We start from the raw sequence: 27,163 nt of genomic DNA, 5'->3' as shown, positions 1-27,163 counted from the left end.
TATCAAAATCAGGGCCAGGCCTACCTTACCTTTTTAATTTATATATGTAATATCTTTACATCTTTAGAAAATAATCAAAGTGAGGAATCATGATACACCATACACACATATATAGCCACACACACATAACTTTTGACAATACGACACAACAGGAAGAAAAACACACGGCACGCGGGGCGTGCCTGGTTCCCTGGTTGGTCACGGTTTCTTTTTTGAGCTATTGCGTCACAAGCATGCCGTAACAGCAACAAGGCCGGAGTAGCGAGAAGTGACGGGATGCTCAGCGAGGGGCGGGGCGTCGCTCCAATCCGTGTGGTTGCCAGGCGCTGGGTCAATGTGTGGGAAGTGCTGAAATTTCAGAGCGTCACAGGGGTACTTCGCCACCACCACAGATCGCAGTAGCTGCGCTCCTGCCGATACTGTTATGTAGCCAGCGGATGGTTACGAGAAGTTCATGTCAGAAAAAGAAAGCTGAAGAAAAGTGTCAGATATAACGGCGCCGATCGCTCTCTGTGACCCTGCGGATCTTTAAGGACTTAGAAGGTTGTCATCTACTTTAGCCACACTTCAGCGGCTAACAGAGCTAGCTAGTGTTACTCAGACGAGCTAGCCACTATCGGTCGGGCCATCAGCGGACACTTTTGGCTCACGTCCGTCGGGGTAAACCCCTTTTAAGACGTAAACATCAACTAAATGATTATGGAGAGGAAGAGGATCGAGTGCCCGGCTTTGCCACCGGGCTGGAAGAAAGAAGAGGTGATCCGGAAGTCGGGACTTAGTGCTGGCAAAAGTGATGTTTATTACTACAGGTAACGCTAACGCACGGCTACACTGTATCACTTTCTAGAGCATCGGAGTAGTTACGTAAAGTGACCGCTACGTTTGAGTTCCGAAACGTATTTATTAAGGATGAGTTTACGTGCTTTTCCTAAGATTAACTCGAGCCACCCAGCCTTGCACGCGAAAGCTGCAGTTTGTTAGGATTTTGAAGCTGGACCCGAGCAAGTGTATCCCCCTGACCTTACATCCGTGCACCTCTGTAGCGGTTTACAAAACAAGTGTATGTAGCAATTGCACGGAGTCTGGAGCGTCCAGAATGTTTCGGTGTCAGCATGGTTTTTGATGCCTTGTCTTTGCCATGTTTCTGAACAACTTGGGATCATAATTTTCTTAGCCATATTACAGTTAAGAAGTTATATTTAACAATATAATATTCATACTAGCATCATAGTGGTCTCTCTCTTGAGTTTTGACTGAGAAGCAACATCTCTTATCAAAATACATTAATAATTGCCTTATTCTAGTAAATAAGTTGTGGGAAATTTACAAAAAGTGCATCTATCATGCTTGATCATTTAAAGTGGAAATAAGCAGTTTGCCTGTCCATCTCAATACTGACTACAGTCAGATCACATGACTGATCATATGTTCCATCATAATACCTGATTTATGGAAGACTGATTCATATGCATTGTTCAAATCGGACATTGAAGGGCAACATGAGGACAGGAGACCGGAGGCCTTCTTTCCGGGCTTGAGTGGCGTATTGGTGTACACTGCGTGATTTGGTGGGTTATGTTCTGGTGAGAAACGCAGTGAAGCTTGTATGCAGTGGTTGAGTGCTTCGAGGCGGCCAGGTGGGTGGTTGGCACAAGCCTGCTGTTACCTACATGTTCAAACCAGCCATGATGAGGAACAGAAACTCATTTTCCCTGCTTACAGGCTGCTGTTCCTTCAATGCTCATGTCAGATTGAGCATGGTACCACACTTTCTGAACCCTGCTGTTGTACTCTTTGACCCTGTTTCCTGATCGAAACCGCAATCATCGTCACCTAAAACAAGAAGAGGCCTTAGACCATTTGAGGGTCTATTTTGGTAACGAGCCCTATTCTCAGGAGAACGGCCACCCTATTCTTATTCATGTGGGAGTGGTCAGCGGTGGGGGGAGGTTTTTGTGAGCTGGTTGGCCATCTCCAAGTATTTCCGGCGATACAGTCGGGCGTCCTGTGCTGCCAGCCTGTGCTCTGTTGGGTGCTGTGTCTGCAGGTGAGGCCCGACCTGCCTCAGTTAAACCGGCTCGGCAAGAGCAGTGCTGGCTCCCTAAGTGGGCTGGCCTTGCTGCTGTGCCTGGCACAGTACCCCCACCCCCCCTCCCCCAATACCTAGGACATACAAAGATTTTCCTTTTTTTATGTAATGTGCAAAAGAACATTTTGTTAATAGCATTTTTGTACTCCCCTCTTGGTTGTTTGGATATGTATGTGTGTACCCACAAATGTGCAAGTGCATGTATGCATGTGCGTTTCTGTGTGCACATGTTTTTATGTATATGTATGCATGTGCGTGTGTGTTTCTGTGCTGATAGATTGATTATAGCAAGCTTTTCTGTGTGTGTGTGTGTGTTAGATCGATTATAGCAGACTTTTCTGTTTTTATAGCCATGCTATAAGCAGAACAAAAGCTGTGAAGTGGCTTCTTTTTCCCCATTTTTTTCTTTCTTTCTTTTTTTTGTTTCTCCTTCGCTCTCGGTGAGGCAGCGGCGATCATGCGCTGTGGGGGAGGGGTGTTTGCTGTGGCTTGTTCCGAGGTGCTGCGATGGCAGGGGAAGCGGGGGAGGCCTGTAAGCCGATCTGCCCCGGTGGCGAACGTGGTTTATTGATGGTGCCGGGTTGGTGACGGGGCAGGGTAAGGCGCTCCTGCTGCCCCCGTCTCAGTACCTTTGACTCTGGCTTGCTTGTGGTCGAAGTTTTAATGCCAAAAGTCCGTGAGCTGACTTCTTTTCATGCCACGCTCAAACAAGAGACAGCGCAGTTGCTTGTAGAGCTGGCATCCTGTTCTAGAGCTGGCATCATATTATAGATTCAGCCTGAGCACCAATCTGCTCTTAGGGACTTCTACATTTACCTGATCTGAGATCAGCTCTGGAGGTTTATCTGTATTCATGGTGATCCCAGGTCAGCTCTAGAGGGAATTCTAGATTCTGACTGAACTCAATTCACAAGGTATTGTAGCGCAGCAGTAAATGCAGAAACTGACCCAGGATCAAGACCCTATCTCCGCGAGGACTGGTGAGCGCAGGTCTGATCTGGAATCGGATGGGCGGAGTCTGGCCTGCAGGCCGGGCCGACAGTTCGTTAGAGGGTGTGGAGCACTTGTGGGGAAAAAAAGGGTGTGGAGCCTTCCCTTCTGCTGTCCCCAATGAACCACTCTGAGCTGCACTGAGCTCTTCTGCTCTTCTGCATTTCTCCTTCTGACTGCTATCAGATGTGTCATTTTTACACACTGAATGCAATCAGCATAGCCCAGCATGAAAGCCTGTCTTGCTGCGGACAGGCTGCGTCTGAAGAGGGCTTGTGCTGAGGGTTCGTCTCGCCCGCCAGCGCAGACAGCTCCTCTCACCGGTGACGCTAAAGCGGACTGCCGCTGCTCAGAACTTCCTGTTTAGGTAGTGTCTGAAACTCTTCCCCCGCTTTGTCCTGACTTTGCCGTTACAACACCATTAATTAACGAGACCAGATCAGCACACCGTAAAAGGAAGGTTACATGCGAGATACCGTGTTAGAAGAGAACTGTCCCTAAGTGCATGTGTAATGCATCACTCTTGGTGTGGGGGCTTGCATGGCACTGACACAGTGTAAGTGTGAAAATGCTTGGGGAGCTAATGGCAACTGTGACTCTGTGGACACCACAGCAACGCAGTGTTCGTTTCCCGGATCACACCTCATACAAAAACTGTTAATTATCTCCATCTCTGGCTCCGCTCACGCACTGCGTCTTCTGTTCCTCAGCGACTCTACACTCTCTGCATGATTGGGTGACGGGGCTCCGCCCCACTCACCCTATCGTGCCTGTACCAGCCTGTGTCACAGCTGCGGCCTTGCTTTGTCATGTGTGTGCTCACATGCATGTGAGGGTGCATGTTTAAGCTTGTGTGTGTGAGTGTCCACGCATGTATGTGTGTCTGCGCGTGTGTATGTGCGTGTGCGTGTGTGTACCCACGCATGTACACCCTCTTGTCAGTTGGTTGGGTTCCAGTTAAATTCAGGTGTGCGGTGCAGTTCTCTGGCTCTCCCCGGTCAGTGGGGCTATATGAGAGTGTGGCTCTGTGTGGGGCTTTCCCCCCTTACGCCACTGTTTACTTGCAGCACTCAACTGCTTGACCCAGGCCTGTCCCCATTACCATTTTTACTTACAGAGCTGCTCTAGGGTCAGTCCTGCACTCCTGTCCACACTGGTATTGGTAATTGCTAGTTTTGACACAAGCCTGATCCTGGAACAATTCTTTTACTCAGGGCCTCGAATGGCTGTTCTTAAACTGAGTCACAATTTGAGTCATCGCTCAGATTCCTCTCCTGGTGCTCCCTTGGCTCTCAGAACTGGCTGCTTGCTTTTGGCTCAGGACAAGTGTGGGCACCCAGAGACTCTGTTCCTCTGTTCCTCTGTTCCTCTGTCCCTCTGTCCCTGCTCAAAGCACCACCTTCCAGCAGCCCTGTCCTGTAGAGTTTTGGGACATAGGATACACTTTGTCATTAAGTAGACATTAGATAGCCCTTCCTCTGCATGTTTGCAGACGGGCTTCCAGTTGCTCCGAGTGCCGTTTCCCCAGAGCCAGCCGGATCGCTGGGCACATCACCGATTCATTGTGAATGTGTGGCACCTGCTCATAAAAAAACAAAACAAAAACAAAAACCCAAAACAAAAAAATAAAACACCAGTCCATGTTCCTGCTTTGTGTTCCACGCCCTTCGGTAAGACGTGCTGTTCAGTGCGAGTGTGAAGACTTGCGCTGGACGGGATCCACCTGACCTTACCAGTGCGTCTCTGTATTTATAGACGGTGTTAATTACTGTGAGCTGTGGCTCTATTGCCTTCCTCCATGGCAGAACTCATTTCCTCTCTTTCTCTCTGCCTTTCCCTCCCCCTTCTTTCTTTCTCTTCCTCCCCCACCCTCGCTCTCCCTTGCTGTCTCTCTTTCTGTCCCTCCCTCTCTCTCTCTCTTTCCCTCCCCCTTTCTTTATCTCTCCCTCCCTCCCTTTCTCTCTTCTTCCCTGTCTCATTTTCTTTCTTTTTGTCTTCCTCCTTCTCTTCCGTCCTTCTCTCTTTCCCCGCGTGATGTCGCTTGGGCTGAGTGCGGACGTGGCGTTCCTGGCGTTCCCGACCTGCTCGGGTGTGATGTAATGCTTGTGTCCTTGGCCTCTCGGCAGCGACACGGCATTCCCATCACTCCAAGCAGAACACTCGCTGCTCTCTCCCTGTCTCCTGCCAGCGTGCCGAGAGGCAGTTGCTTCCTCCCTCCGCTGACTCCGAGGCCAGGCCTGCTGTGGCGTTCCCAATGAAGGCCTTTATAAATCCCTCTACCTTTGGAGCAGTGGGTGGAAGAACCTCATGAGCTAATCCCCCCAAGGCCTCGTGGGAAGCCAGCCGAGAGCATGCTTCCTGTTTTGCGTCAGTTGCTGTCGAGTCCTGAATCCTGTTCGAAGCGGTTTGCCTTGTGTGCTTGTGCCGTGTGGATCTGGAGGAAGGCTGGCCTGACTACACCTTCTCTCTAGCCCCGTGTCCGCTCGCACACTGGCCGTTCTTCAACTGTTCACAGGTCTGCTGATGGAGAATGCCAAGCCGTGTTCCATTATAATAAACATTTGTAGTATGTACGCTGTGCCCCCTGCAGCAGGTCCTCCGTTAGCAACCATGACCTTGTTACTTTGTGAAAAACTAAAGAGCACACAAATCCAGCAGCCACTTATGCGGACGGCCGAGCTGTCAGTCAGGCAAGGCTCCTCCTTAGACCTGAAGGGTCGCCGGTGGCCCGTCTGGAGCTGACTGCAGCAGACGAGACTGCCATCCCCTGGCCTTGAACCTTACGAAAGGCAGAGGAGAGCGAAGCCAGTTCCTTCAGATGCGGTGAGGGAGGTCTGAGCCATGCCAGCGCTCTCTCCACTGTGACTGCAGACTGGGCGGTCAGCCACGTGAAGCTGGTTGGTGGAGCCAGTCATTCTGTGAGAGCGAGACTCACTCTCGAGCCGGCGTTGTGAACTCTTGGGCGAAGCAGGCTTTCTGGGGAAATGCCACTGTCTCTCCCTGGCTTCTGCCCTACCGATCTCTCTACTGCTGTCTGTGCTTGAGGCTTGTCTTTTTTGTGGGATCTTTAATGAACTTTTATTTATTTTACTTATTTACTTATTTACTTATTATATACTGGCAGATGTTCGTGTATGTGATAATAAATGTGTTATTACTATTTTGCGGCTGTGTGGTTTACTCCCTCCTTCGGTATCTGTGTTTGCGTGCCTGTGCGTGTGTGTCTGCGTGCGTGTTTCTTCGTGACTGCATGCATGTCTGTGTGCATGCATGCATGCATGTCTGTCTGTGCGTGTCTTTGTGTACCTGTTTATCTGTGTCTCTTTGTGTTTGTCTGTCTGTGCATGGGTGTGTGCATGTGTGTGTGTGTGTGTGTGTGTGTGTGTGTGTGTGTGTGTGTGTGTGTGTGTATAAAACACACACTGCAGGGGTTGGTGCTCTGGGCCAAAGGCAGCACTGGACCAGGGAAGAATGCTAGTGCCACACTCCCCCTCTCTTACCCCTCCCCCACCGCCATGCAGCTCCGCCGTTCTGCACACACCCTTTTAACGGCACCCAGCATCCCCTGGGGAGATGCCACAGCGCCCCCTGGTGGCCCCACACCTTTTTGCACTTTTACCCCCAAAGTTTGGGTTTGGGCCAGAGACCGTTGCAGGGTGTGGTAGTTTTGGGAGTCCTCTTCCAGGTTGCACACGGAGCCCATATGGTCACACACTGCTGAGAAAGGAACTGCAGCCTGCGCCCCTGCTTACATCAGCACTTTCCCAAGCTTGGGGGCGGGGCATTAGGGGGAGTCGGGGTGGAGGATGAGGGGTGCACATGGCATGCTCAAACCGCTTGACTTATAGAAGGCCTGGGTCTTGGTGCATGGAAATGCTTGATAAGTTGTGTGTGTGTGTGTGTGTGTGTGTGTGTGTGTGTGTGTGTGTGTGTGTGTGTGTGTGTGTGTGTGTGTGTGTGTGTGTGTGAGAGAGAGAGAGAGAGAGAGAGAGATATGGAGTGAACGTGTGTGAGAGAATGTGTGTGTGAGAGAGCGAGACCAAGCGAACATGTGAGAGAGTGTGTGTGAGAGAGAGAGATTTGGAGAGAGAGCAGACATGTGTGTGTGTGTGTGTGTGTGTGTGTGAAAGCATGCATGCACACAACCTTGTCCATGGGTTTCCCTCTCTCTTTGCGTTTTGAGTCAATTCTGACTCATGCTCTGTGTAGGCTAACCTGAATGCTATCGCACAGTCATTTCTGCCCATGATCTAGCTGCACCGAGACGATGCTCTACCCTTTGCTTAGCTTTTAATCCAGTTTCATGTGACCACCAAAACCGAAACACTAACACATCTATGCCTGTGTCTGGAAACATTTTATGGGAACCCAAGCCAGTTCAGATCCACAACATCTGAGTTTTTATTTATTGATGAAATTAGAACTGAAGCAGATCTTTCAGTCAGACCCATTGTACAGCAGTTCAGTGCAGATCCAGATGGTGTAGACGGGGACTCTGAGACCATCTGGGCAGTGGTAGCTCAGTGATTAAGGTACTTGACCAGTAATCAGAAAGCTGCCAGTTCAGGCCCCACCATTGCCAAGTTGACACTGTTGGTCCCCTAAGCAAGGCAACCTCAATTCAGTCGTAATAGTAAGTCACTTTGTATAAAAGTGTCAGCTAAATGCTGTAAGTAAATAAACTCATGTAAATAAATTGGGTGTGGCTCTGCGACCAGAAGATGAGGCTCTGTGTTCAGTGGCTGGGACTCTGTGACCAATAGGTGAGGCTCTCTTATCAGCAGACATGGTAAGTGATCATGGGGTGGGGCTCTGTGACCAATGGGTGGGCCTCTGTAATCAGTGGGCAGGGCTCTGTGACCAGTTGACATGGTTCTGTGACCATGGGGCGGGGCTCTGACATGCGGGCATATCGCTCAAAGAAGAGCCCCTCTGCTCGCTTTGTTATCAAATGTCTAGATACCCAAGGAGCAATACCTCATTTTCAGGATTTAATTAATAAAACCTGTACAGCATACTGCTGTATTCTGAGACCAATAGGCAACACACACATGCACTCCCATCCCCCCCGCACACACACGTAATTCCCCCCCCCACCACCACACGCATGCACACACGCCCATCCCCACACACACATGCTAACTTACTTGCAGCAGTGGTAGCTGATAGGCATCTAGCCACTGTGCTAACTGCTGTTTCTTCGTTGTGCGTCTGTGGTGACTGTTCTCTGTGTGCTTATCAAGAAATGAAACTGACAAAAGCTCACGGGCTCGTCGCCACTCTTCCGGATCGAGCTTCTTTGAGGTGCCATTTTAGGAAGCCATGTCTCCGAAGAGTACATGACCGTCCGGTACCGTGATGGTCTGCCAGCTCAGAGCTAGTCTCCCTGTAACTGTATTGGGAGAATTGTGCTAATTGGACCATGGAGCACAAATTCAAATTTATGCCTGAGGAGAATGCAAGTACGCCCTGCAAAATAAAATAAAAAAAAACCCTCCTGTCAACACAGTGCCCCTAAGGGTGTGTGAACAAGCAACAAATAAAATAGAATATTCTGCACTCTCTTTGAAGCTTGTTGTGGTCATAAAAAAGCCCTCCGAGAGCGGGCATTGATGAGAGAATGTTGGTGCGAGAAGGTCTGTGAGAGAGTGGACTCCATGGATGGAACTGGACTCTGGCTGCTGTAATAAGCAAACACATGTGGCTGTTAGGGAGGAACAATGGGACTATTCCCCTGTCTTTCCTTTTACTGCATGATCCAGTGGTTTTTATTTGTTTTGGCCCATGTGAAGAGCTTGCAGACGTGCTGTAACTGGGTCTACTGAAAATAAACACATTATGCAATGGGGGTCACGTCCCTCCCTCTCCGTGTTTTTCATGAGCTCAGTTTTTTCTACCGGGGCGGACATTGCCTGAGTGTGCTCTTCCCCTTACGCCTAATGCCACAGAACGCCACAGAAGTTCATATTTATCAAACTTTGAGGAGGAATGGATCGTTTTGGTATATTGTTGCCCTGGTCCTGTGTCAGCGTCAGGCTTACACAATAAATCAGTTTTGATTTGTTATCACAAAGTTGGCCTTGATACTGGCGATGCTGATATCATAGACGGCTAGAATATGCAGATCACAGATCAGCAGGGGCTGCCGCATGTCACAGTGCATCTGCAATTCTGGTTGGGCATGTGGAGCTTGTCAGTGCATGACGTTAGCTTCTGCTGGATAACAGCGGCTTGACATAGATTGGAGTAAACTTTCCTCAGGGAATATGTGAGTTCTGTGATCACATTTAGTTTTGGTTTACTTAGAGAAGAAACCCTTGAAGTCAGGAGGTAATTGACCTTGCCAACATTGATGTACCTGTGATGGTTATGACCTGACTGTCTGTTTATAAGGTTTTTTTTTAATGAAGGGGTTTAATTAGTGGGGTTTTAATTAACACAATGGCATTTGGGGGACCAGTGGCCTGTTCATACTAAGCCACTCTCACGCTGTTGCTGTTTTTGTTTTTTGTTTGTGTACCTCCAGCCCCACGGGGAAGAAGTTCCGAAGCAAACCCCAGCTGTCCCGTTACCTCGGCAACACGGTTGACCTGGGATGCTTTGACTTCCGCACAGGAAAGATGATGCCCGGGAAACTGCAGAAAAACAAACAGAGGCTCCGCAGTGAGAACCTAAGCCTGTCCAAGGTACAGATACCCAGTACACCCCCGGAATGCTGGGAATGTTGGGAACGCCCCTAAATGAAGTTGGTACACGGGTTTAGGCCTTGGAATAGCAGAATTTGTTTGTGTGTGTGTGTGTGTGTATGTGTGTGTGTGTGTGTGTGTGCGTGGGTGTATGTCTATCTGTGCGGGGTGGAGTGGGGTATAGTTAGGAGGAGCACAGAAGTTGGTGTAGAGTTTGCAGTGTCCAGAGTCTCTGAAGGTCAGAAGCCTAAGTCACACATGGTTTTTGAAATGGCTCAGTTATTTTTGAATTACATTTTTTTCTAATTTCAGTTTGTGAAGTGTGTGTGGTTCTTGTGTGTGGTTTGTAAGATAAAAGTCTGGTGCTAAGGGGCTTAGCAGGCTAAGTGTCTCTGGTACTGGGGGGCTTGTGGGTTTATAGTTGACCTGTGGTGCAGTTCCTTAAAATGCTTATTGTAAAATGGCTGCAGCTGTTTCGAATGTATTAGCAGGAAAAGTGTTCTGGAAAGGTATGGTGCTGGTGAAGTTAACGAAGGTGTCCAAGGCCCTTAGTTCAGCGGAGTGGAGGTTTGTTTGTTTGGATCAGCAAAAGGTGAAGCATGTTTCTATAGCAAAGCTGCTGAAACCTTTTTGAAGGGTTCAGTTTCTCGTTGCCACTGCCTGTGTAAGACTACTTGTGTCGCAGTCCATGTTGGGCAATGGTTGCTCAGTGGTTAAGTTACTTTACTAGTAATCAGAAGGTTGCCAGTTCAAGCCCCACCTCAGCCAGGTTGCCACTGTTGATCCCCTGAGCAAGGGCCTTAACCCTCAGTTGCTCAAGTTGTGTTCAGTCAGAATTGTAAGTTGCTTTGGATAAAAGTGTCAGCTAAATGCAATAAATGTGTCAGATACCAATGGTTTGAGTTTGAACATCTAGTGTGTCTGGTTTGTGAGTCAGTTGATTTCACAGGACACTGCCAAATCAGTTAATGGCAATAAATGTGTGAATTTGTAACCTTTAGTATCGTCACAGATGTGTTGCGAATTCACCTTTTTGGTGGATGTTAAACTGCTCCTACACATACTTTTTCTCCTGTGTTTTGATTGTTACAGTGATCTTGTGTGTGGTTATGTAAGAGGCTGTGTTAATCATTGTCGTCATCCTGGCTGAGCAGATAATGGCAGTATGCACATATGCCATAGAGGCAGGGAAAGAGAGAAACGAAAGAAACAAAACGAAAGAAAAAAAAACCACCACACGGAAGGTTCTGGAAACCCATTTGCAGAGCTGCTACTCTTGTGTGTGGTTGTGTCATTCTTTTCACAATGAAATGAATGAGCTGAAACTCCACAGGCCATTTGACTTAGAGCAAGGCCCCGTGGTTTCCAAACACAGACACCACGCCGAGTCATGCTCGACTGGCCAGGCTCTGCTACTCAGCTCACTGTCTGATGCCTTGGTGACGTGGCTTCATAGTGAGTCAGTAGAAGCCAGTAGTGGGTCAGTACCCATGCTAGTGTAGTACAAGTCCTCCGCACCTTCCGGTGAGGCGTGTGTGTGTGTGTGTGTGTGTGTGTGTGTGTGTGTGTGTGTGTGTGCGTGCGCGTGCGTGCGTGCATTTGTGTCTCTGGGTTTGCATCTCTGTCTTTGCGTGTGTGTGTGGTGTTTTGTAAGTTCAACACAAGTCATTGGGAGCTAACTTGTGTTGAGATAGTATCTTAAGAATGTGTAACAGTACACATGACCACACCTCCACAGGATAGACTGCTTGCACGCACACACACACACACACACACACACGCACTTGTCACAATTTAAGTAAAGTCTTGAGCTATATTAAGAATGAATTTCAAAATTGTAATGTGACACCTGTCACTGACATACTGGCACTAACTAAGCTGAAGTGACTCAATTTCAGCAAGAAATGAGTTTGTAGGTTAGACATTGTAGGCATGTTGCTTTTTGAATCAATCAATAAAAAAAATAAATATATATGTATGATCGCTTATAGAATAGTTCAAACCATTTCCAATTTAATGAGCTGTAAATGTTTTAATAACTGTTATCTTCACACTCCTCATACTGAAGCAGTGGTTAGTTTTCTTGGCTGTGGTTAATTTAGCCCTCTGTTAGCTTTAGCAACACATGCTAAGCCCATGCTAGGGAGCTGAGAGACTGCTCAGTCCTGCCTGGGCTCATTGCATCATGGCCTGGCGGGGTTTAAGCAGATGTCTCGACCGTACCGTCTCTCTCAACCGATGGGAATTTGGTCATCTGGATGGGAATCTGCACTGGTTGCTCTGCATCTTTTCCCTGGAACTCAGTTACGTGACTAGAGCGCCCAAAATAACCATGAAATAAACGGTCTCTGTCTTGAGGGTATTCCGGTTTTCGCTGTCCGAAACAATGGCACTTTTTTAACTCTGCCCCCAAAAACTCATGTACCTTGCCACAATCATCCCCCCCCCCCCAATTTTTTTGTTTGTTTTGTTGGAAGGAACTTTGGAATATGCCACGTTGCATTGTGGAATGCAGTAACCATGCAGAAAGCCCTGCCCGATAGCTCATGCTGGAAATTTCTGTGTCTATGGTGTGGTGGAGAAATCCGTTTTTACCATATTCACTATGCGAGTAGTATGTAGTGTGCCATTTTTAATACAGCTGATGTCTGTGAACCAAATGAGGGGGAGGAATGTCAGATAGTCAACATCGTGCCTTTTGAACAGAGCCTGTGGTGGGACGAATTCACATTACATGCAAGGCACGAGCCCTGCGTGCACGTGTATCTGTGCAGTTGGTGAAATGATTAGAATCTGTAATCTATAGATGAAATCCTCACATCACCTGCAGTGTTTGCATTCTTGTGATTGTGGTGTGCCATGCGTTCACTTTCAGATATGAGTGTAAATATTGTGTGTGTGTGTGTAAGGGTTTGTGTGTGTGTCCTTTTCAGACAGATTCCTTTTATTTCAGTCTTTCTCAACATGGCTGATTGACCTCAGGAGAGTCATCTCAAGGCAGCAGTGAGTTTTCTTCCTCTGTTTCTGTCTGACCTCTGCTGATCATGGTCTTAAAGAATCCCCAGCAATTCCAATAGGACACTGAGGTTCAAAGTCCTTCATGTATAGACCCACATTCCACATGCAGTTGGTGGTTGAACATGCAGCAGTGCTGGTCACTGATGTGCAGAGGTAGTTTGGTGGAGTACCCCTTGGACCGAGGGTAGCCCCTCTGTGCAGACGTCTGTATTTTTCTCTCAATGCTCTCTGTGGTGCCCCCTTCAGGGCTGTCCCCGTATATGCTGCCATCTCAGCATATGTGACCCCATTTCTGTCTCGGTGTTTGGGGCGGGGCCTTCGCACTGGTTCAGAAAACAATGACTGATAGGCTGAAGTTTTGCTCATCTCTATCTGCCTCTCCCATATATTTTATTTATTGTATACAGTGTATTTAAAATTTTTCAAAATTAAGTTTGTTTGAGTGGCTAGAGCTGATGGAGGGGTCTTGGGTCCTGCTCCATGTCTGGATACATTCATGCTGTGATGCGGTGAGACAAAGCAGGATGCGGGAATGAGTCGTGTCGAGCACAACGAAATGTTTTAGTGTAGCACAAAACAAAGACGGATGCATGGCTAGCACGCTAACCGGGTTAAGCATCGACAACACTCATATGCAAACACAAGACTTATATACATACACACTAACGATACACAATGAGGAGTAGGTGTGAAATACAGGGAGGGTGTTACCATACAGACGAACACACACACACACATGCATGCACACAAACATACACGGGGAGACATTTTAGGGGAGGGGCCGTACTGTGACACATGCTTCCTGAACTCATAGCATCATTGAGTCTGCACACTGGTTTTACAAATGAAAATATGTTCCTGTCTGATCTCTCTCTCTTTCTTTCTCTTTCTGACTGCAGGGGAAGCCTGACCTCAACACTGCACTACCCATCCGACAGACAGCGTCCATATTCAAACAGCCTGTCACCAAAGTGGTCAACCATCCCAACAACAAAGTCAAAACAGACTTACAAAGAGCAACGGAGCAGCCTCGCCAGGTAAGACTGAGATGTCTAGACCTGTTTAGTCCAGTTAATTGCTGTTAGGTCCAGTCTGCTGACTGTATGTTTCTTGATAACTTAGGTGCTTTGAAGGTTACCTAAACCCTCCAGATGTATTGGGGCTGCTGTCTCTCACTTTGGACACAAGAGGTTGCTCTTGTACATAGATTTCCCCATACGTGTGCTGCAGTTAGATTGGCTTTGAGCTGTTTTAAGCTGTTTGCTGTTGGATGAATGTGAACAGCCAAATGAGGTATTTGCTCCAGCAGAGAGCTCAGAGCACAGCTGGTGTGTGATTTTATTAAGGAGGATGGCGAGGGTACGTCTAGCTTTAGTATGTTGGGAAAGTTCCAGAAGGCTCTCTGCTTCTACTTGTGTTTTCTCCTTTGCCCTGCTTTTATGGGCAGCAGAGAGGAGCACTGGACACATGCGGCAAATGTGCGAATGAAAGACGTGTGGTTTCAACTCTTGCCTGCCAAAGGATCGTTTTTATAAAGGAAACTCAGGAGGGCTTTTTCTCTCTTATAGGTGCCACCTTGTCTCATATTTCCCATTCTCACTCCCCATTTCCAGCCCCCCAACCACCACCCCCCAACACATTTTCAGTCTCCCTTCATTCCCACACCCCCCAAATATATTTGTGAGGACAGAATGACCACCGAGGGGGGGAAATCTAAGGAGAAAGGGAGTGAGAGTTGAGGAGAAAGAGAGAGCTTTTGTGTGTGTGTGTGTGTGTGTGTGTGTGTGTGTGTGTGTGTGTGTGTGTGTGTGAAGGGGAAGCTAATGCAATCATTGGTGTGTGGGATATAAGCTCTGTGCCTGAGTGGCGTGTGCTCCGTGACCAGGGCAGTACTAACATACACATACACACTGTATGCCTGGAGACTGGTTTATGTTTCCTTCATACGTGCTTTTCCAAGACTGCAGAAGGAGGGGAAAGCACTTCAGATCTGGCTGGAAAAGTCACTTTCCAAAACAGAATCGCCTCCAGCGACTGACCATCAATGCATCAGCCTTTCAGGAGTTTGTTTCGGGTGGTTCTCAGAACCATTTCTTGCAAAGCCTGAAGCAGCCTTTATATCTGGGCAAGGGCCAATGTGAACCTGCTTTCCACCAGCTGATCTGAGATCAGTAATATACCACAGCCTCTGATGCCTTGCGGTGTGTGTATATGGTAGGCTGCAGAAGGGGTATCTGTTGCAAGTGCCTGTGTTATTGGGAATGTAATTCGCTTAACATGGTGACACTGAAAGGATGTTGGCATCATATCATGACAGAATTCACTGTTGCAGCACAAAGACTCACTTTGTTCCTGACACTCCTATCAGAAACAGTACTTCTGATCACGGCTCACGTCTCAAGGCGATGGAGGCTGTGCTGAACTCACCAGCGTGGTTCCTGTGCTGCCGTGTGGCTGGTTTTCAATAAACATGTCTTCATCATGCTCATGATCTGAGGACAGGTGGAAGTGTCTTGGTGTCTTGAAACTGGGTCAGGATAGAAGAGCACTTTGAAACTGCACCGTTGCTGAAGAGCTGATCAGTTTTCTTGGAACCGAGGACTGATTTGCCCGCCGTCAGTTGCTCCCATATAAATAATGAAGGATATAATAATACAGAAATTGTAACATTTTAGGGATGGCATGATACAACTTTTTCTCTTCCAATACTGATACTTAAACTCAAGTATCAGCTGAAACATATGCCAAATCGATATGTTTGCTTTAATTACATCACTTTAAATTATTTATAATCGGAAGTGCTTCACTTAACAACCCAAAGGTACCATGCCCAGATTGTTCAAACAAGCACACTACTTCCTTATGGGAAGAGTTGAATGGCCAGCATTTGTATTATACAATTACAGCTTTTTAATATGATGAACCTGATGTATTTCATTCTTCTTAAAGAATCAGATTGGATTTGTTTGGTATCTGATCCAGCAGTACTGGGTATTGGACATCTCTACTAAATTTCAAAATTCTGTTATCTAAATATAAACACTTTTTTTCCTTTGTTGTGGATGGTTAATAATCAGTGGAAATTGCACATGTGTAGGGTTAGGATCAGAGGTCATACATGGTTTTTACGACCAAGGTGCGAGACTGGAGCACAAGCCTTTGGAGAAACACGTCAGTGTTTATTTTTCTTTACATTATTCACTTGACTTTGTTGCAGGTAAACAGTAGTATTTATATATGTGTGTAAATAAACAACCGTCACACTCTCATGAGACGCTCAGGATCTGGAGAGGTGTGTGTGCGGGTGTGAAAGTGCCAGCCTTCAGCAGTCACCCCTGATCGGCTCAACGGATGCATGTGTTCCTGCCATTCTGATAAGAGGCTGGTGGAGCTGGTACTGCCATCTGAAACTCAGAGCAGAGCAAAGGTACCAAGAGCAGAGACACAGCACCAGTCCCCAGATCTCAATTCCCTCCTCAAAACAAAGCCATTGTTGTAAAGGGTGGATTTAGCTGTACTGGCCCCGCGGTGACCATGCAGGAGCTTTTATTTAAGAACGCGCTTCAATAAATCCCAGACCTGTTTATGAGCCGTTGTTGGCCAGTTGTCCACAGCTCTGAGCAAAAGACTATCGATAGCTCCCTTGGGCTGGCGCGGGGCTTTATTGTCTAACAGCCATGCGCTAAAGGTTTATTTAAAGCCTGCATCAGGTCTGTGTTGGAGTGTAAGCCTGATCTGTGACCAGTGACAAAATTCCATTTCTAGAATCATAAGCAGAAAGGTGAGGCGAGTCTCAAATGGTTCGCCATGATCAGTTCATGTCTACCACGTGTGTGTTTATGTCGTGTGCCCCATGCTTGTGTGTTTCGCTTGTGTGTTTTGCTTGTGTGTGTTCTGCCTGTGTGTGTTCTGCCTGTGTGTGTTCTGCCTGTGTGTGTTCTGCTTGTGTGTGTGTGTGTGTGTGTGTGTGTGTGTGTGTGTGTGTGAAGGTTCAGTTTAAGGGCAGATCCTTCTGCAGTCTCTTGTCATGACTCAGCAGTCATCAGGGAAGACTAACCCAGCCTACCCCAGAAACACTGCATTACTAAAACACCTTGAACGCACCAAAAGCGTTGCTTGCTTTAATGGTTTTCGAATTATTTTTCTTTTGTCAGTGTTGGATTTGGGGATTTAAAAATTAGCAGTAGAGCCTGTTGTGAGATCTCCCTCAGGCTGCTTAGTGCTTCTCAGTGAGACCAGTAGACACACTTTCCAGGTTGCTGGACAGCTCAGTGAAACCAGTAGACACACTTTCCAGGCTGCTGGACAGCTCAGTGAGACTGGGAGACACACTTTCGAGGCTGTTGGACATCTCAGTGAGACACGTAGATAAGCTTTCCATGTCACTGGACTCCTCGGTGAGACCAGTAGATGTGCTATCCAGGCAGCTAGACTGCTCAGTAAGATGAACATACAGGATGGCAAAACTAAGCCCATAACTGCTTGGCTTGTCGTGTACATTCCTGTGTTTAAGTGCGTTTCTTTTCCTCCTCTTTGTTCAGCTATTCTGGGAGAAGCGATTGAAAGGCTTGAAGTCGTCAGATGTCACAGAAGAGGTTCTCCGCACCATGAAGCTTCCGAAGGGTTTACAGAGTAGGGCTGATTCTCTTTGCCTCACTCACATTCCACTGCAGAGTCTCACTCTCTTAGTTGTTTTCATAGAATAAGTACACTGAGTTACCATGTTATAGTGTATACTTGCTCTATAGCTCCACCTACAGGCTACCAGTCCTACCAGTGCGTATTGTGAGGACAAATATTGCATGCAAAGGCAAACAAAAACTACAAAAGTTACTTTAGGAACTACAATTGTTTTTGTTAATATTCATGCATTTATTAGAATATATTAATTCTATAATATAAATATTTTATTTATTATTACTATACAAATTCTATAGTATAAATTATATAGTATAATAATGAATAATGTATTCATGGACATATCCATGTGCTTGTCCGTGCGTGTATGTGTCTGTTGGGCAGGTGTAGGCCCAGATTCGTCAGACGAGACGCTCCTGTCAGCCATATCCAGTGCTCTGCATATGAGCTCGGGGCCCATCACGGGCCAAACATCCACTGCCGCAGAGAAGAACCCTGCCATCTGGCTCAACACCTCACAGCCCCTCTGCAAAGCCTTCATCGTCACTGACGATGACATCAGGTGGGTTGACTGTGTGTGTGTGTGTGTGTGTGTGTGTGTTTGAGGGTGAATATTGGGAGTTAGACAGTCGACGGCTGGTTGAGCAGGGCCAGCTGGGTTGTTAATAGTACTTTTTTTTTTCTTCCCCATGCAACCTTGTGAAGCCACTGACAAATGTCAAGAATGGGCAATAAAGTTATCTTCATTTATCTGTCCATTTATCCATCCATCCATCCAGTTATCCATCTGGGTGTGAGTATACTGCTCCCGGTGAGATTTGAATGCGGTCCACCCCTGGAGTGGTGATTTGAATGTGGTTCACTATTGGAGTGTCATGGGCCCTTTTTTCCAGAAATCTGTTCACACTGGTTTTCAAGTTGATTGCTGGAGGTGACACAGACCTCCACCCCCAACCCTCACCCCTTGTATCCTCTCCACCCCTCGCCCCCACCACTGTCCTGCTGTTCTTTGTGACACCACCAAACCCACACAAGTGGTGCTGTTGACCCTGAATTGCAGTCTCTTTTGTAGTGAACCCCAGTGTGGTCTGCGAGCAGCTCCACCCAAGCCTCTGTGGCTTCGTTTATTTCTCTTCCCACTTCATTTTCACTTTCTCTCAAGCTTTCCTTTCATCTTTGACCTGTGTGGGGACACTGGGGTCTCTTCTGAAGATCAGACTCCCAGTTAGCATGAGCTTATTGGATAGGAGACGACTTCATAAGGTTCATAATGGTTGCCAATTTCAGAGCCACTCCAGCTCCGTGAGGCATTACGGACAAGATAAATTGGCATCTTGCTACTGTATATAGGAAAAAACGAAAGGCTGAAATAAGATTTTCTCTCAGCAAGACAAGGTAGTTTTGGGTTCAGAGAGCTTCCAGAATACTGATTAGTTTTTCCCGCTTTAGCGGAAATTGTATATTTATCTGTAGCATTGCATGAGGACTGATTAAGTTGCATAGTGTGAAGTGATAAGCCTCTGAAATAATTGGTGCAGGTTTTAAGTCCCCTGTGAGATGCCACCAAGATGAGTGGAACCAGCATGGGGACTTGGGGCATCATTCAAAAGCTAAGTGTCTGAAAGCACTGAATCATTCACAGTCACCTGTAAGACATTGGGATTCTCCAGAGTCACCACTGCATTCATTTGACGTCTTCACGCAGGCAATGCTGAGTCATGTGCAGTTCTACTTGCAGGCACTAGATGGCAGTGGATGCACGTGAGCGTCTGGGCAGCGTTAGGCAGGGATGTGGGTGTGGGGGTGGATCCAGCCGACCCTGTGGACTGTGAAATGGGTCTGAGATGAGCTGCTTGCTGTCGGTGATTATAAACCCGGGTGGAGGTGGTTGGAGTAAATGAGTCGTATCTAGTCCACTCTCCTGTTCTCCTTAAACCCAGTGTGAGACTGCTGAGGTTTGAAGCAAATAGCCTCCACAGTCATAGTGCTGGAGGTGTTGTGCCCATGGTCAGATTGAGTTTGTGTGAGCACGTGTGTGTGCGACATGGCCTTGCACATGCACGTAGATAGCGTAGTACGTTTGTCAGGAGAGTTGTGAGTGTTTGAGCGCGTTGGTCAGTGACACTGGAGACCCTGCGTATGATAGCAGGTCCATTTCCGTGGCATTGTTACCCGCTGACTGTTCAACCGGCTGCATCCCTTCCTCTCAGTTTCATGGTTCCACTGATGTTAAAGTCATGGTGCATTAATAGGAACTGCACGTGCCATGTGAGTGTGTATGTGTGAAGGTGAGTCTGTGAGTGTGGATGTGTGTAGAGGAATAAAGGTGGGCTCATATCAGGTAGAATTTGCCTGTGGTGGAACTGCAGCTGTTATTGTTTTTTTCTTCTTTTTCTTTCCCTTCGTTAACCTCTAATTAAGAAGCTGCCGTTGCTACTGCATGGCTAAGCCTGGCGTTCGTTAATGAGAGGGCGTCGTTAATCTCAGACCAGAAGGTGCTGCATAGACAGACATGTAGTGCAGACAGGTGTGTGTGTGTGTGTGTGTGTGTGTGTGTGTGTGTGTGTGTGTGTGTGTGTGTGTGTGTGTGTGTGTGTCTTGGGGTGTGGGGGAGGTTGGTAGACGTGCAGGGAAACTGAGTGACAGGAGGGAAGGGAGGAGACAGTGTGGGGGCGGGGCAGAAGATGAGATGAGTTTGGTGGAAGGGGAGAGGAGGGGGGATGGGTGCAACACTGCTGACGGATGATGGAGGATGTTAAAAGGAGGTCAGTCATGATCAAGAGACCAGTTAAACAGCAGTGGACAGGATACTGACTTCCAAAGCAAACCCCAACTCCCCTTCCCTTTCTCTCTGTCTCCTTACCTCCCACCCTCCCTCTCTCTAATTCAGTGTGTCCATCTCACCTCAGGGAGCAGGAGCTGAAAGTGTACCAAGCCAGGAGGAGTCTGGAGGAGGCCCTAATGGCCGACGGACTGGCGCGGGCTGCCGACTCCGTCAGAGACATCGAGGACAAGGCGGCGTAGAAGCAGCAGCAGGTGAGAGGGAGGATCCAGCCACGGTGGTGTTTCAAACCCCCTCCACTGTCAGAAGACGCTCCACTGCCTCTAGGACTGCCGCTGTTGGGATTCAAAGCCATTTTGAAAGAGTCGAATCGAATTGTTTGAATGTGCTTGATTCAAAAAAAAAAAAAAAAAAAAATCCCACTGCCGATAAGCGGTCGTGTCACTCAAACTGTTTCTCACTGCGAGAGATTTCCACTTAAGCAATTAGTATTCCACTCCACCCGGGCCTCCCAAAACCCTCTCTTCTCACGCAGTTAGGGAACTGTGAGGTGATGTCTGCTGCTGAGTCTAACCACAAGATTATTCAAACGCTCAAATGGAATTATCAGTTCATATAAAATTATATTTTGGCCAGCATGTGGTGCGTACCTTATTAGAATCTTTACTTAAGTATCCAAAAAGAAGCTGCAGAAGGGTCTTCAGGAGGGTCTGAGCTCGTAAAATATGATCCCTTTAACTTCTGACCCTTCAGAAGGGTCTGAGCTCATAAAGCCTGATCCCTTTAACTTCCAAACACTCTGAAGGGTCTGAGCTCGTAAAGTCTGATTCCTTTCACTTCTGATCGCAGTAACCTGCAGCTTTGACCAAGCCCTTCTGCAGACTGATCTGATATAGCTATACATACTTAAGCAGGCTTGGAGCTCCATATCTTTGGCATATGCTCTGCCAGTCTGCTGAGACTGTGATGCTTTAAACCAGAGAACCACGATTTTATCACATGGAACCACTGAAAGGCACTGTCTAGACGCAAGCCCTTAACAGGTCACTATTTGGTCTCTGTAGCCTACTCTCAGTACATTTTGCATTAGCTTTAGCATCATTTCCATTTTGCCATGGACTATGCTGTGCCTTTAACTATGCTAAGATACCAGCATACACACTGGCTACTAGGCTGGGATGCCAAGGAAGTTGGTGCCTTTCGTGCGGAGCAGGTCCGATTCTCTGATTCCTCTTTTGCGTAGCCAGGGTTACGAGGGGCGCGAGGCAATGGTAGTGTCACCCAGTGGGTTTCTTTTTTGGAGAAAGCCCATCTCAGAAGACCATGAAATATTCAGATGGTCATTAGGAGCGGGGTCTAACTGCCACCTCTCCCCAAGACCCCTCACCAGTGCGCCGTGCCCCCCATCCTCTTCATCTCTCGCCGATGAATCTTTAAAGCAAATTAATAGTTCATACTGGCCCTTCTCACTCGGTGGAGCTGCCTGCTCTCTCTCCCCGGCCCAGAAGCGAAGCAGCCCACTCCTCCATCAGGCCACATCTTACATGCCTGAGTATGCCTCCATTTTGAGAACATATAGCAGCTATCAAAAAAGAGTGAGGAAGAGGAGGCTTTCCTCCTCCTACTCCTCTGGTTAGGTGTGAATGCTGATGCAGAGCCCCTGTACAAAGCTGCCCTGCCACACTGCCTGCAGCATGGTTTGCCGAGTAATCACTTCCATCGTTTTGTTGCATCGGTTGCCTCGAGGACCGTCTTGCCCCCCTGGTTTTAATATGCACTTTGCGCTGTTTATAGCTATCTGTTTGCGTGAAGGTTGGCCCACAAACGCAGCTTGGCAGAGTGTTTATCTGTAAATATGAGTTTGTTTATGTAGACTTTGCCCTCATGAGGGGAGGAGATGGTGATGGGTGCCCTTCAGGTGGTGGTTGGGGGGGGGGGGGGTTGGTAGGTTTGTCCCTTTTTAAGGATCATTGCGGACAGGAGTTTGCAATCACTAAGTGCAATTTGAATACAAATTACGGTGTATGTGGCGAAGGGAAAAGAAGGGAAAAGAATTTGCATTAATCCAATCGCAGACTTTTTCTAAGATAAATGTGCATGTCCAGTGCATCAGGGTGGGTGGATGCTTTCATTTGAATGAAGAACAGACCCCTCTCTCTGCTCAAGCAGCCATTTAGCACACGAGGCACAGGGGCTGGTTGTGCCTGTTGAGTCAGCTGCCAGAAGGCTTTGGGAAGGGCGGGTCACCTGCAGCATGCCTTTAATGTGGGTGTGGTGAAGGTGATTACGGCTCTCTGGCCGGGCAGGGGCTCGTGTCCGGGTTTATGGCTCCACGTGTCGCCGGGACCAGCTGAATACAGGGGCTCTGGGGATCGGGAGATCTGGCCAGGTCCTCTGAAGCCTCTCACATCAGCAGGGTTCACCTAGAAAGTTCCACATCAGCTCCTGCTCCAGTGTATCTTTTTTTCCTTCATTCAAATCCTTAAAAAGGGAAAGCATTGTACAACCCCTACAGCTAATATTCTAGAAAATGCTCCTCCATACCATGCTCAGTAACAAACCTCCTTTCCACTTGAGCAGGAAAGAAGAAAAAGTATGTGGGGGTGTTTGGCAAATTGGAAAGATAGTAAGCTAGTGGCACAGTGCTATAGAGGGTGCTCAGAACAGTTTAGGAGAAGCATGGGGGTGGAGCCATGGGCCAGGAGCCAAATGGCTGCCTATCTCTCCCCACCATGCAACAGATTACCCTGCCTCCAACACCACCCCAACTATCTCCAACACCCCCACCTGCTCAACTACCCTGGCCATCCCTATCACCCCCACAATCACCCCCACAATCACCCCCACAATCACCCCCACAATCACCCCCACAACCACCCCCACAACCACCCTGACCCTTCTTAAAACCTCTGCCCCCACAACCACCTTGACCCTCCCCAACACTTCTGCCCCTAAAACCAACCTCCCCCAATGCCAGCCATCCCACCAACTGTCCTCAACACCCCTGCACCCACAACCACCGTGATCATGCCCCAACTCCTACACAACAATCCTGACCAAATCCCAACATTCCCACTCCAGTAGACTCCAGTATGAGAGCACCATCGCTCTAATATGCATAAATAGGGGATGGATTTGATTATCATCAAGTATGATAAACAAAGGCATGTGCTGAATTACCCCTGAATAGGGCCAGATTTTTTTGCAGGCACACACACACACACACACACACACACACACACACACACACAGAGAAATGCTGATGTGATGCAGCAAGCCCTTACGCTGACACAATAACAAAACAAAAAATAAATAAATAAATGCAAGAAGTGATGCCTGTGTCAGCAGTTTGTCTGCTGGATAGGGGAGGCTGAAGTCCAGGAGATGGAAGGTGATTAGTTCTTGTAATCTCTGTGATAGGAATGTTTTATTGCTTAATTGCTAGAGGATCTGAAGCCTGCGCTTTTTTAGCTAACTTGTAATTACAGCATGTTTGGACATGGCTGTTACACAGCTCTGAGTAATTGAAAAAAAGTAGCAGCAATAGCAGAGAGGAATTGGAAATGTCTGTGTACATGTGTGGGTGTGAACATGAATGTGAGTGGTAGTGTGTGAGTGTGAGTGTGTGTGTGTGTGTGGGTGGGTGGGTGGGTGCACGCGTTTGCTTTCACACTCTGTAGGGGACTTTCCCAAGACCCCGGAGGGTGTTTGCTAGAGGAAAATACCCCCAATTATCAGAATGTTATGCTCGCTAATAAATCATTAAATATTAAAGAACTGTTAACACCACTTTTACATAATTAAAGTGTGGGAGAGGGAAAGAAGCAGACCAGTGAGGAGAATGGCTGAGCTGAAACACAAACAAAAACATCTCAACCTCTGCTCGTACCACTCCCATATCATCTGTCGTTGAATATACACAGTGTCTTCCTTCTTTGTGGTGATCATTAGGTACCTAATGTTTCCCAACCAGAGGTGTGTTTTTCTGGCTGCCATCCCATATGCTGGGCCAGCAGAGATGGAGAGGGGGACGTGTTTGGAGGGAGCACACTCAGCAGTACGCCTCTGGCTCACTGCACCCAGCACTCGACCGAGCAGCGTCCTGCACGTGACTGCGAGAAGCAGCTTTGCTCTACACGCCGCAGGAGACGCATCCTGGTTTTAATAACAGCCAGGAAAAGGATCACTGGCTCCTCTGTAAATGTCAGCTGGCTGCTTTTAGAAGCACAGTAGGGAAATCCTCTAAAGTTCCACTTTAGCTGTAGTCTGTTTTGAAGGCCCTCAATCTTGTCTGTCTCTTTTTATGGTGCCGGGTGGTGTTGCAGTACAAGCTAGGCTTTTTGTGTGTGCTTGTGTGTATCTGGTTATATATAGATGTGTATAGGTATGTGATGGTGTGCCTGGATGTGTGTAACCACATTTATATAAGTGTGTGGGTATGTGAGAACATGCTGCTTGTTGGCCTATGGCATTATGTGCATACACAGTACTATCTCTATCCAACACAGTTGTACTCTTTCAAACAATGTTTTTCAATTAGTTGTACTATTTCAGTCAAACATTTGTACTATTTCTATTATGGACACAGTTGTACTATTTAAAACACTCTTGCAGCGTTTTTTCTTAAATAATGTTGCAACATTTCAATCACAGTTGCACTATTTTTGTCACACACAGTTGTACTATTTAAAACACACTTGCAGTATTGTTATTAAATACAGTTGCAATATTTCAAACACAGTTGTACTAATTCAGACATAGCTGTAGTATTTCTGTCAAGCACTGTTGTAATAGTTGCAGTAGTTTTGTCAAACACAGTTGTAGTATCTATCATTTGAAATCCTCCACATTTCAGATTCTGCTTTTCCCTAATTGCCTTTCTGAAACTGCTTTTTTCTGACCCAGCCATTTTCAAAATCTCAGCAGTGAAAAATGTGTTAATATAATATTTAATCTTTTCCTTTTTTGGGTGGGGTGGGGAGGGTGGCTGTATACTGTCTCTAAGAGTGTATAATTAATGTGTGTGCTACAGGCAGACTCTTAAGTTGCAGGCCAGTTAGTGTTAATTACCCATTTCCCCCAAATCTCAGCGCAAGTAAAAAGCATCTGTTAATGGAGATGCAAATTATGCTTGTGGTGAACTTAGCTCAATTATAGACCTTTCCCCCTCCTCTTTATTTTTTAGAATGGGATATTGGCATACCAAAAATTGCTTAAAAGGATAGTGCTTTTTCTTCTTTTTTGGCAGTATTGTAGAGACAAGCGTTGCTTAATTTTCACTGTAATTTGCACAAGATGATTTCCGTGTCAAAGCCCTAATCAAAAGCACTTTCGCAACTGAACAAGTGCGGTTGCTTGTAAAACACATTCATTGTCCATATTATAAGAGAATTGGCAGGAAACTATACCAGTAACATCTGTATTGGAGATGGCAGTCAAATGGAGGGGCTTCATTTAGGTTCATTTGGCAAATGCATTTTATGTTAGCACATGTAGGTCACATAAAGGATCTGTTTTATGATTCTGTACTGACAGACATACACTGTGTTTCTTTATAGTTTGTTTGGGATAGACCGAGGCAGGCAAGCGCACATGCGCGCGCGTGCGCGCACACACACACAAACACACTCTCTCTCACACATTCACTCACACACACACACACACACACACACACACACACACACACACACACACACACACACACACACACACTTTATGCCATCTTCAAACCTGTCATTGATTTCCACTGGATCCTAGAGGCCTTTCTTCTCAATACTCCCGTTTGTACTTCAGTGTGATTGAGGTTCTTCCTAAGTGGTATATGCTGTATGTGAAAGCCCGCAGCAGGCTGACCAGTTTTAAACATCCAGTGATACTTTGACCCCTCCGCAACCATGCATACCTGCCTTCTACCTGTAACATGACGCAAACTCTTTAGAAGACAGGAATGTAACTTGGGGGCTCCTCCAGAACAGGCAGGAACTCTGCTTATGTAGGTGTGTACATGTTTAAATACACTAACATTTAGCCAAAGGGTGATATTGGTCAGTGGTCAACTGGTAAAAAATCTGATATTGTTTTTTATTGGCTTTCTCACCTCTGTCTTTCTTATTGCCCTCCCAGGATGCACTGAACTCATGCCACACCCCTCTGTCGACCTCATGGAGATGATGTCATCAGTCTGCACCAGAAGCTGCAGACCCAAGCACAATTTTCATGCCCTCTTACAAATAGCTTCAACCAAGGCCTTTCTTTGTTGTTTAGAGCATATATTTTCTTGTACATATCTATATATGATTCAGAAAAATGTGTATTTTGTTTCAGAAAAGAAATCATTTAAATTGAAATGTTCATTTTATACAGGCAGATAATGAGCAATACTTTTGGGACACTGAGTCAGGTTGCAGTGTGCTACATTTGTATTGCTAACTTTTTTTGGTGTCGATGGTTGTAAGGGATTTGTTCTTTTCAGGGTTTGTAACAACTAATTAATGCATTTACAAACTTATGATTGAGAACTTGCTTATTTAAGAAAAAATAATTTTATACCTTGAAAAAAATACTTGTACATTTTGTGCGTTACTATAGAATGAATAAATGATTATATTCAATTAATGTATTTGTTTTTGTTTTTGATATATTACTGTGCTTGACTTTATTATGATCATGCATATATCTGTGTTCTTGTAAGGAAGCAGAAAGTCTCTGTTGTGTAGGACAGTGTCACAAATTTACCAAACTATCAAGTATTTCCCTCCACTGCCTCAGTGCTAAGTCTTCATTTGCTCCCTTCCTTTCTCAAAGGTGGTTAGCCAGCACTGCTATGAATTAGGTGCAAGAAGCAGGTATGATTTGACATTTTAAACAAGTCACCCTTACTGAAAGAATAATCCTTTGTTAAAATGTTAATTGTAAGACCTGTTCAAGTTTCGAATGAAAAGCATCCATCTTGATTGATAT

General features: G+C 46.7%; 1 protein-coding gene across 1 annotated transcript; it reads left to right on the top strand.

The window, feature by feature from the left end:
* Nucleotides 1–266: 266 nt before the first annotated feature.
* Nucleotides 267–26,818, top strand: mbd2 (methyl-CpG binding domain protein 2). Its single transcript, XM_027030697.2, has 7 exons — nucleotides 267–809; nucleotides 9,606–9,765; nucleotides 13,683–13,820; nucleotides 17,325–17,415; nucleotides 17,806–17,983; nucleotides 20,331–20,457; nucleotides 26,327–26,818. Exons 1-6 carry the CDS (start codon nucleotides 694–696, stop codon nucleotides 20,443–20,445), a joined length of 798 nt encoding a protein of 265 aa, XP_026886498.1. The 5' UTR covers nucleotides 267–693; the 3' UTR covers nucleotides 20,446–20,457; nucleotides 26,327–26,818.
* Nucleotides 26,819–27,163: the final 345 nt, after the last annotated feature.

This window comes from Electrophorus electricus, chromosome 6 (assembly GCF_013358815.1).
Source record: "Electrophorus electricus isolate fEleEle1 chromosome 6, fEleEle1.pri, whole genome shotgun sequence".
Classification (NCBI taxonomy): Eukaryota; Metazoa; Chordata; class Actinopteri; order Gymnotiformes; family Gymnotidae; genus Electrophorus; species Electrophorus electricus.
Note: the sequence above shows the minus strand (reverse complement) of the source record. Positions and strands in the feature narration are given on the sequence as shown.

Coding starts and splice junctions, on each gene's coding strand:
- mbd2 (XM_027030697.2), top strand. CDS start 694: ATGATTATGGAGAGGAAGAGGATCGAGTGCCCGGCTTTGCCACCGGGC. Junction 810..9,605: donor AGTGATGTTTATTACTACAG/GTAACGCTAACG, acceptor GTGTACCTCCAG/CCCCACGGGGAAGAAGTTCC. Junction 13,821..17,324: donor CAACGGAGCAGCCTCGCCAG/GTAAGACTGAGA, acceptor CTCTTTGTTCAG/CTATTCTGGGAGAAGCGATT.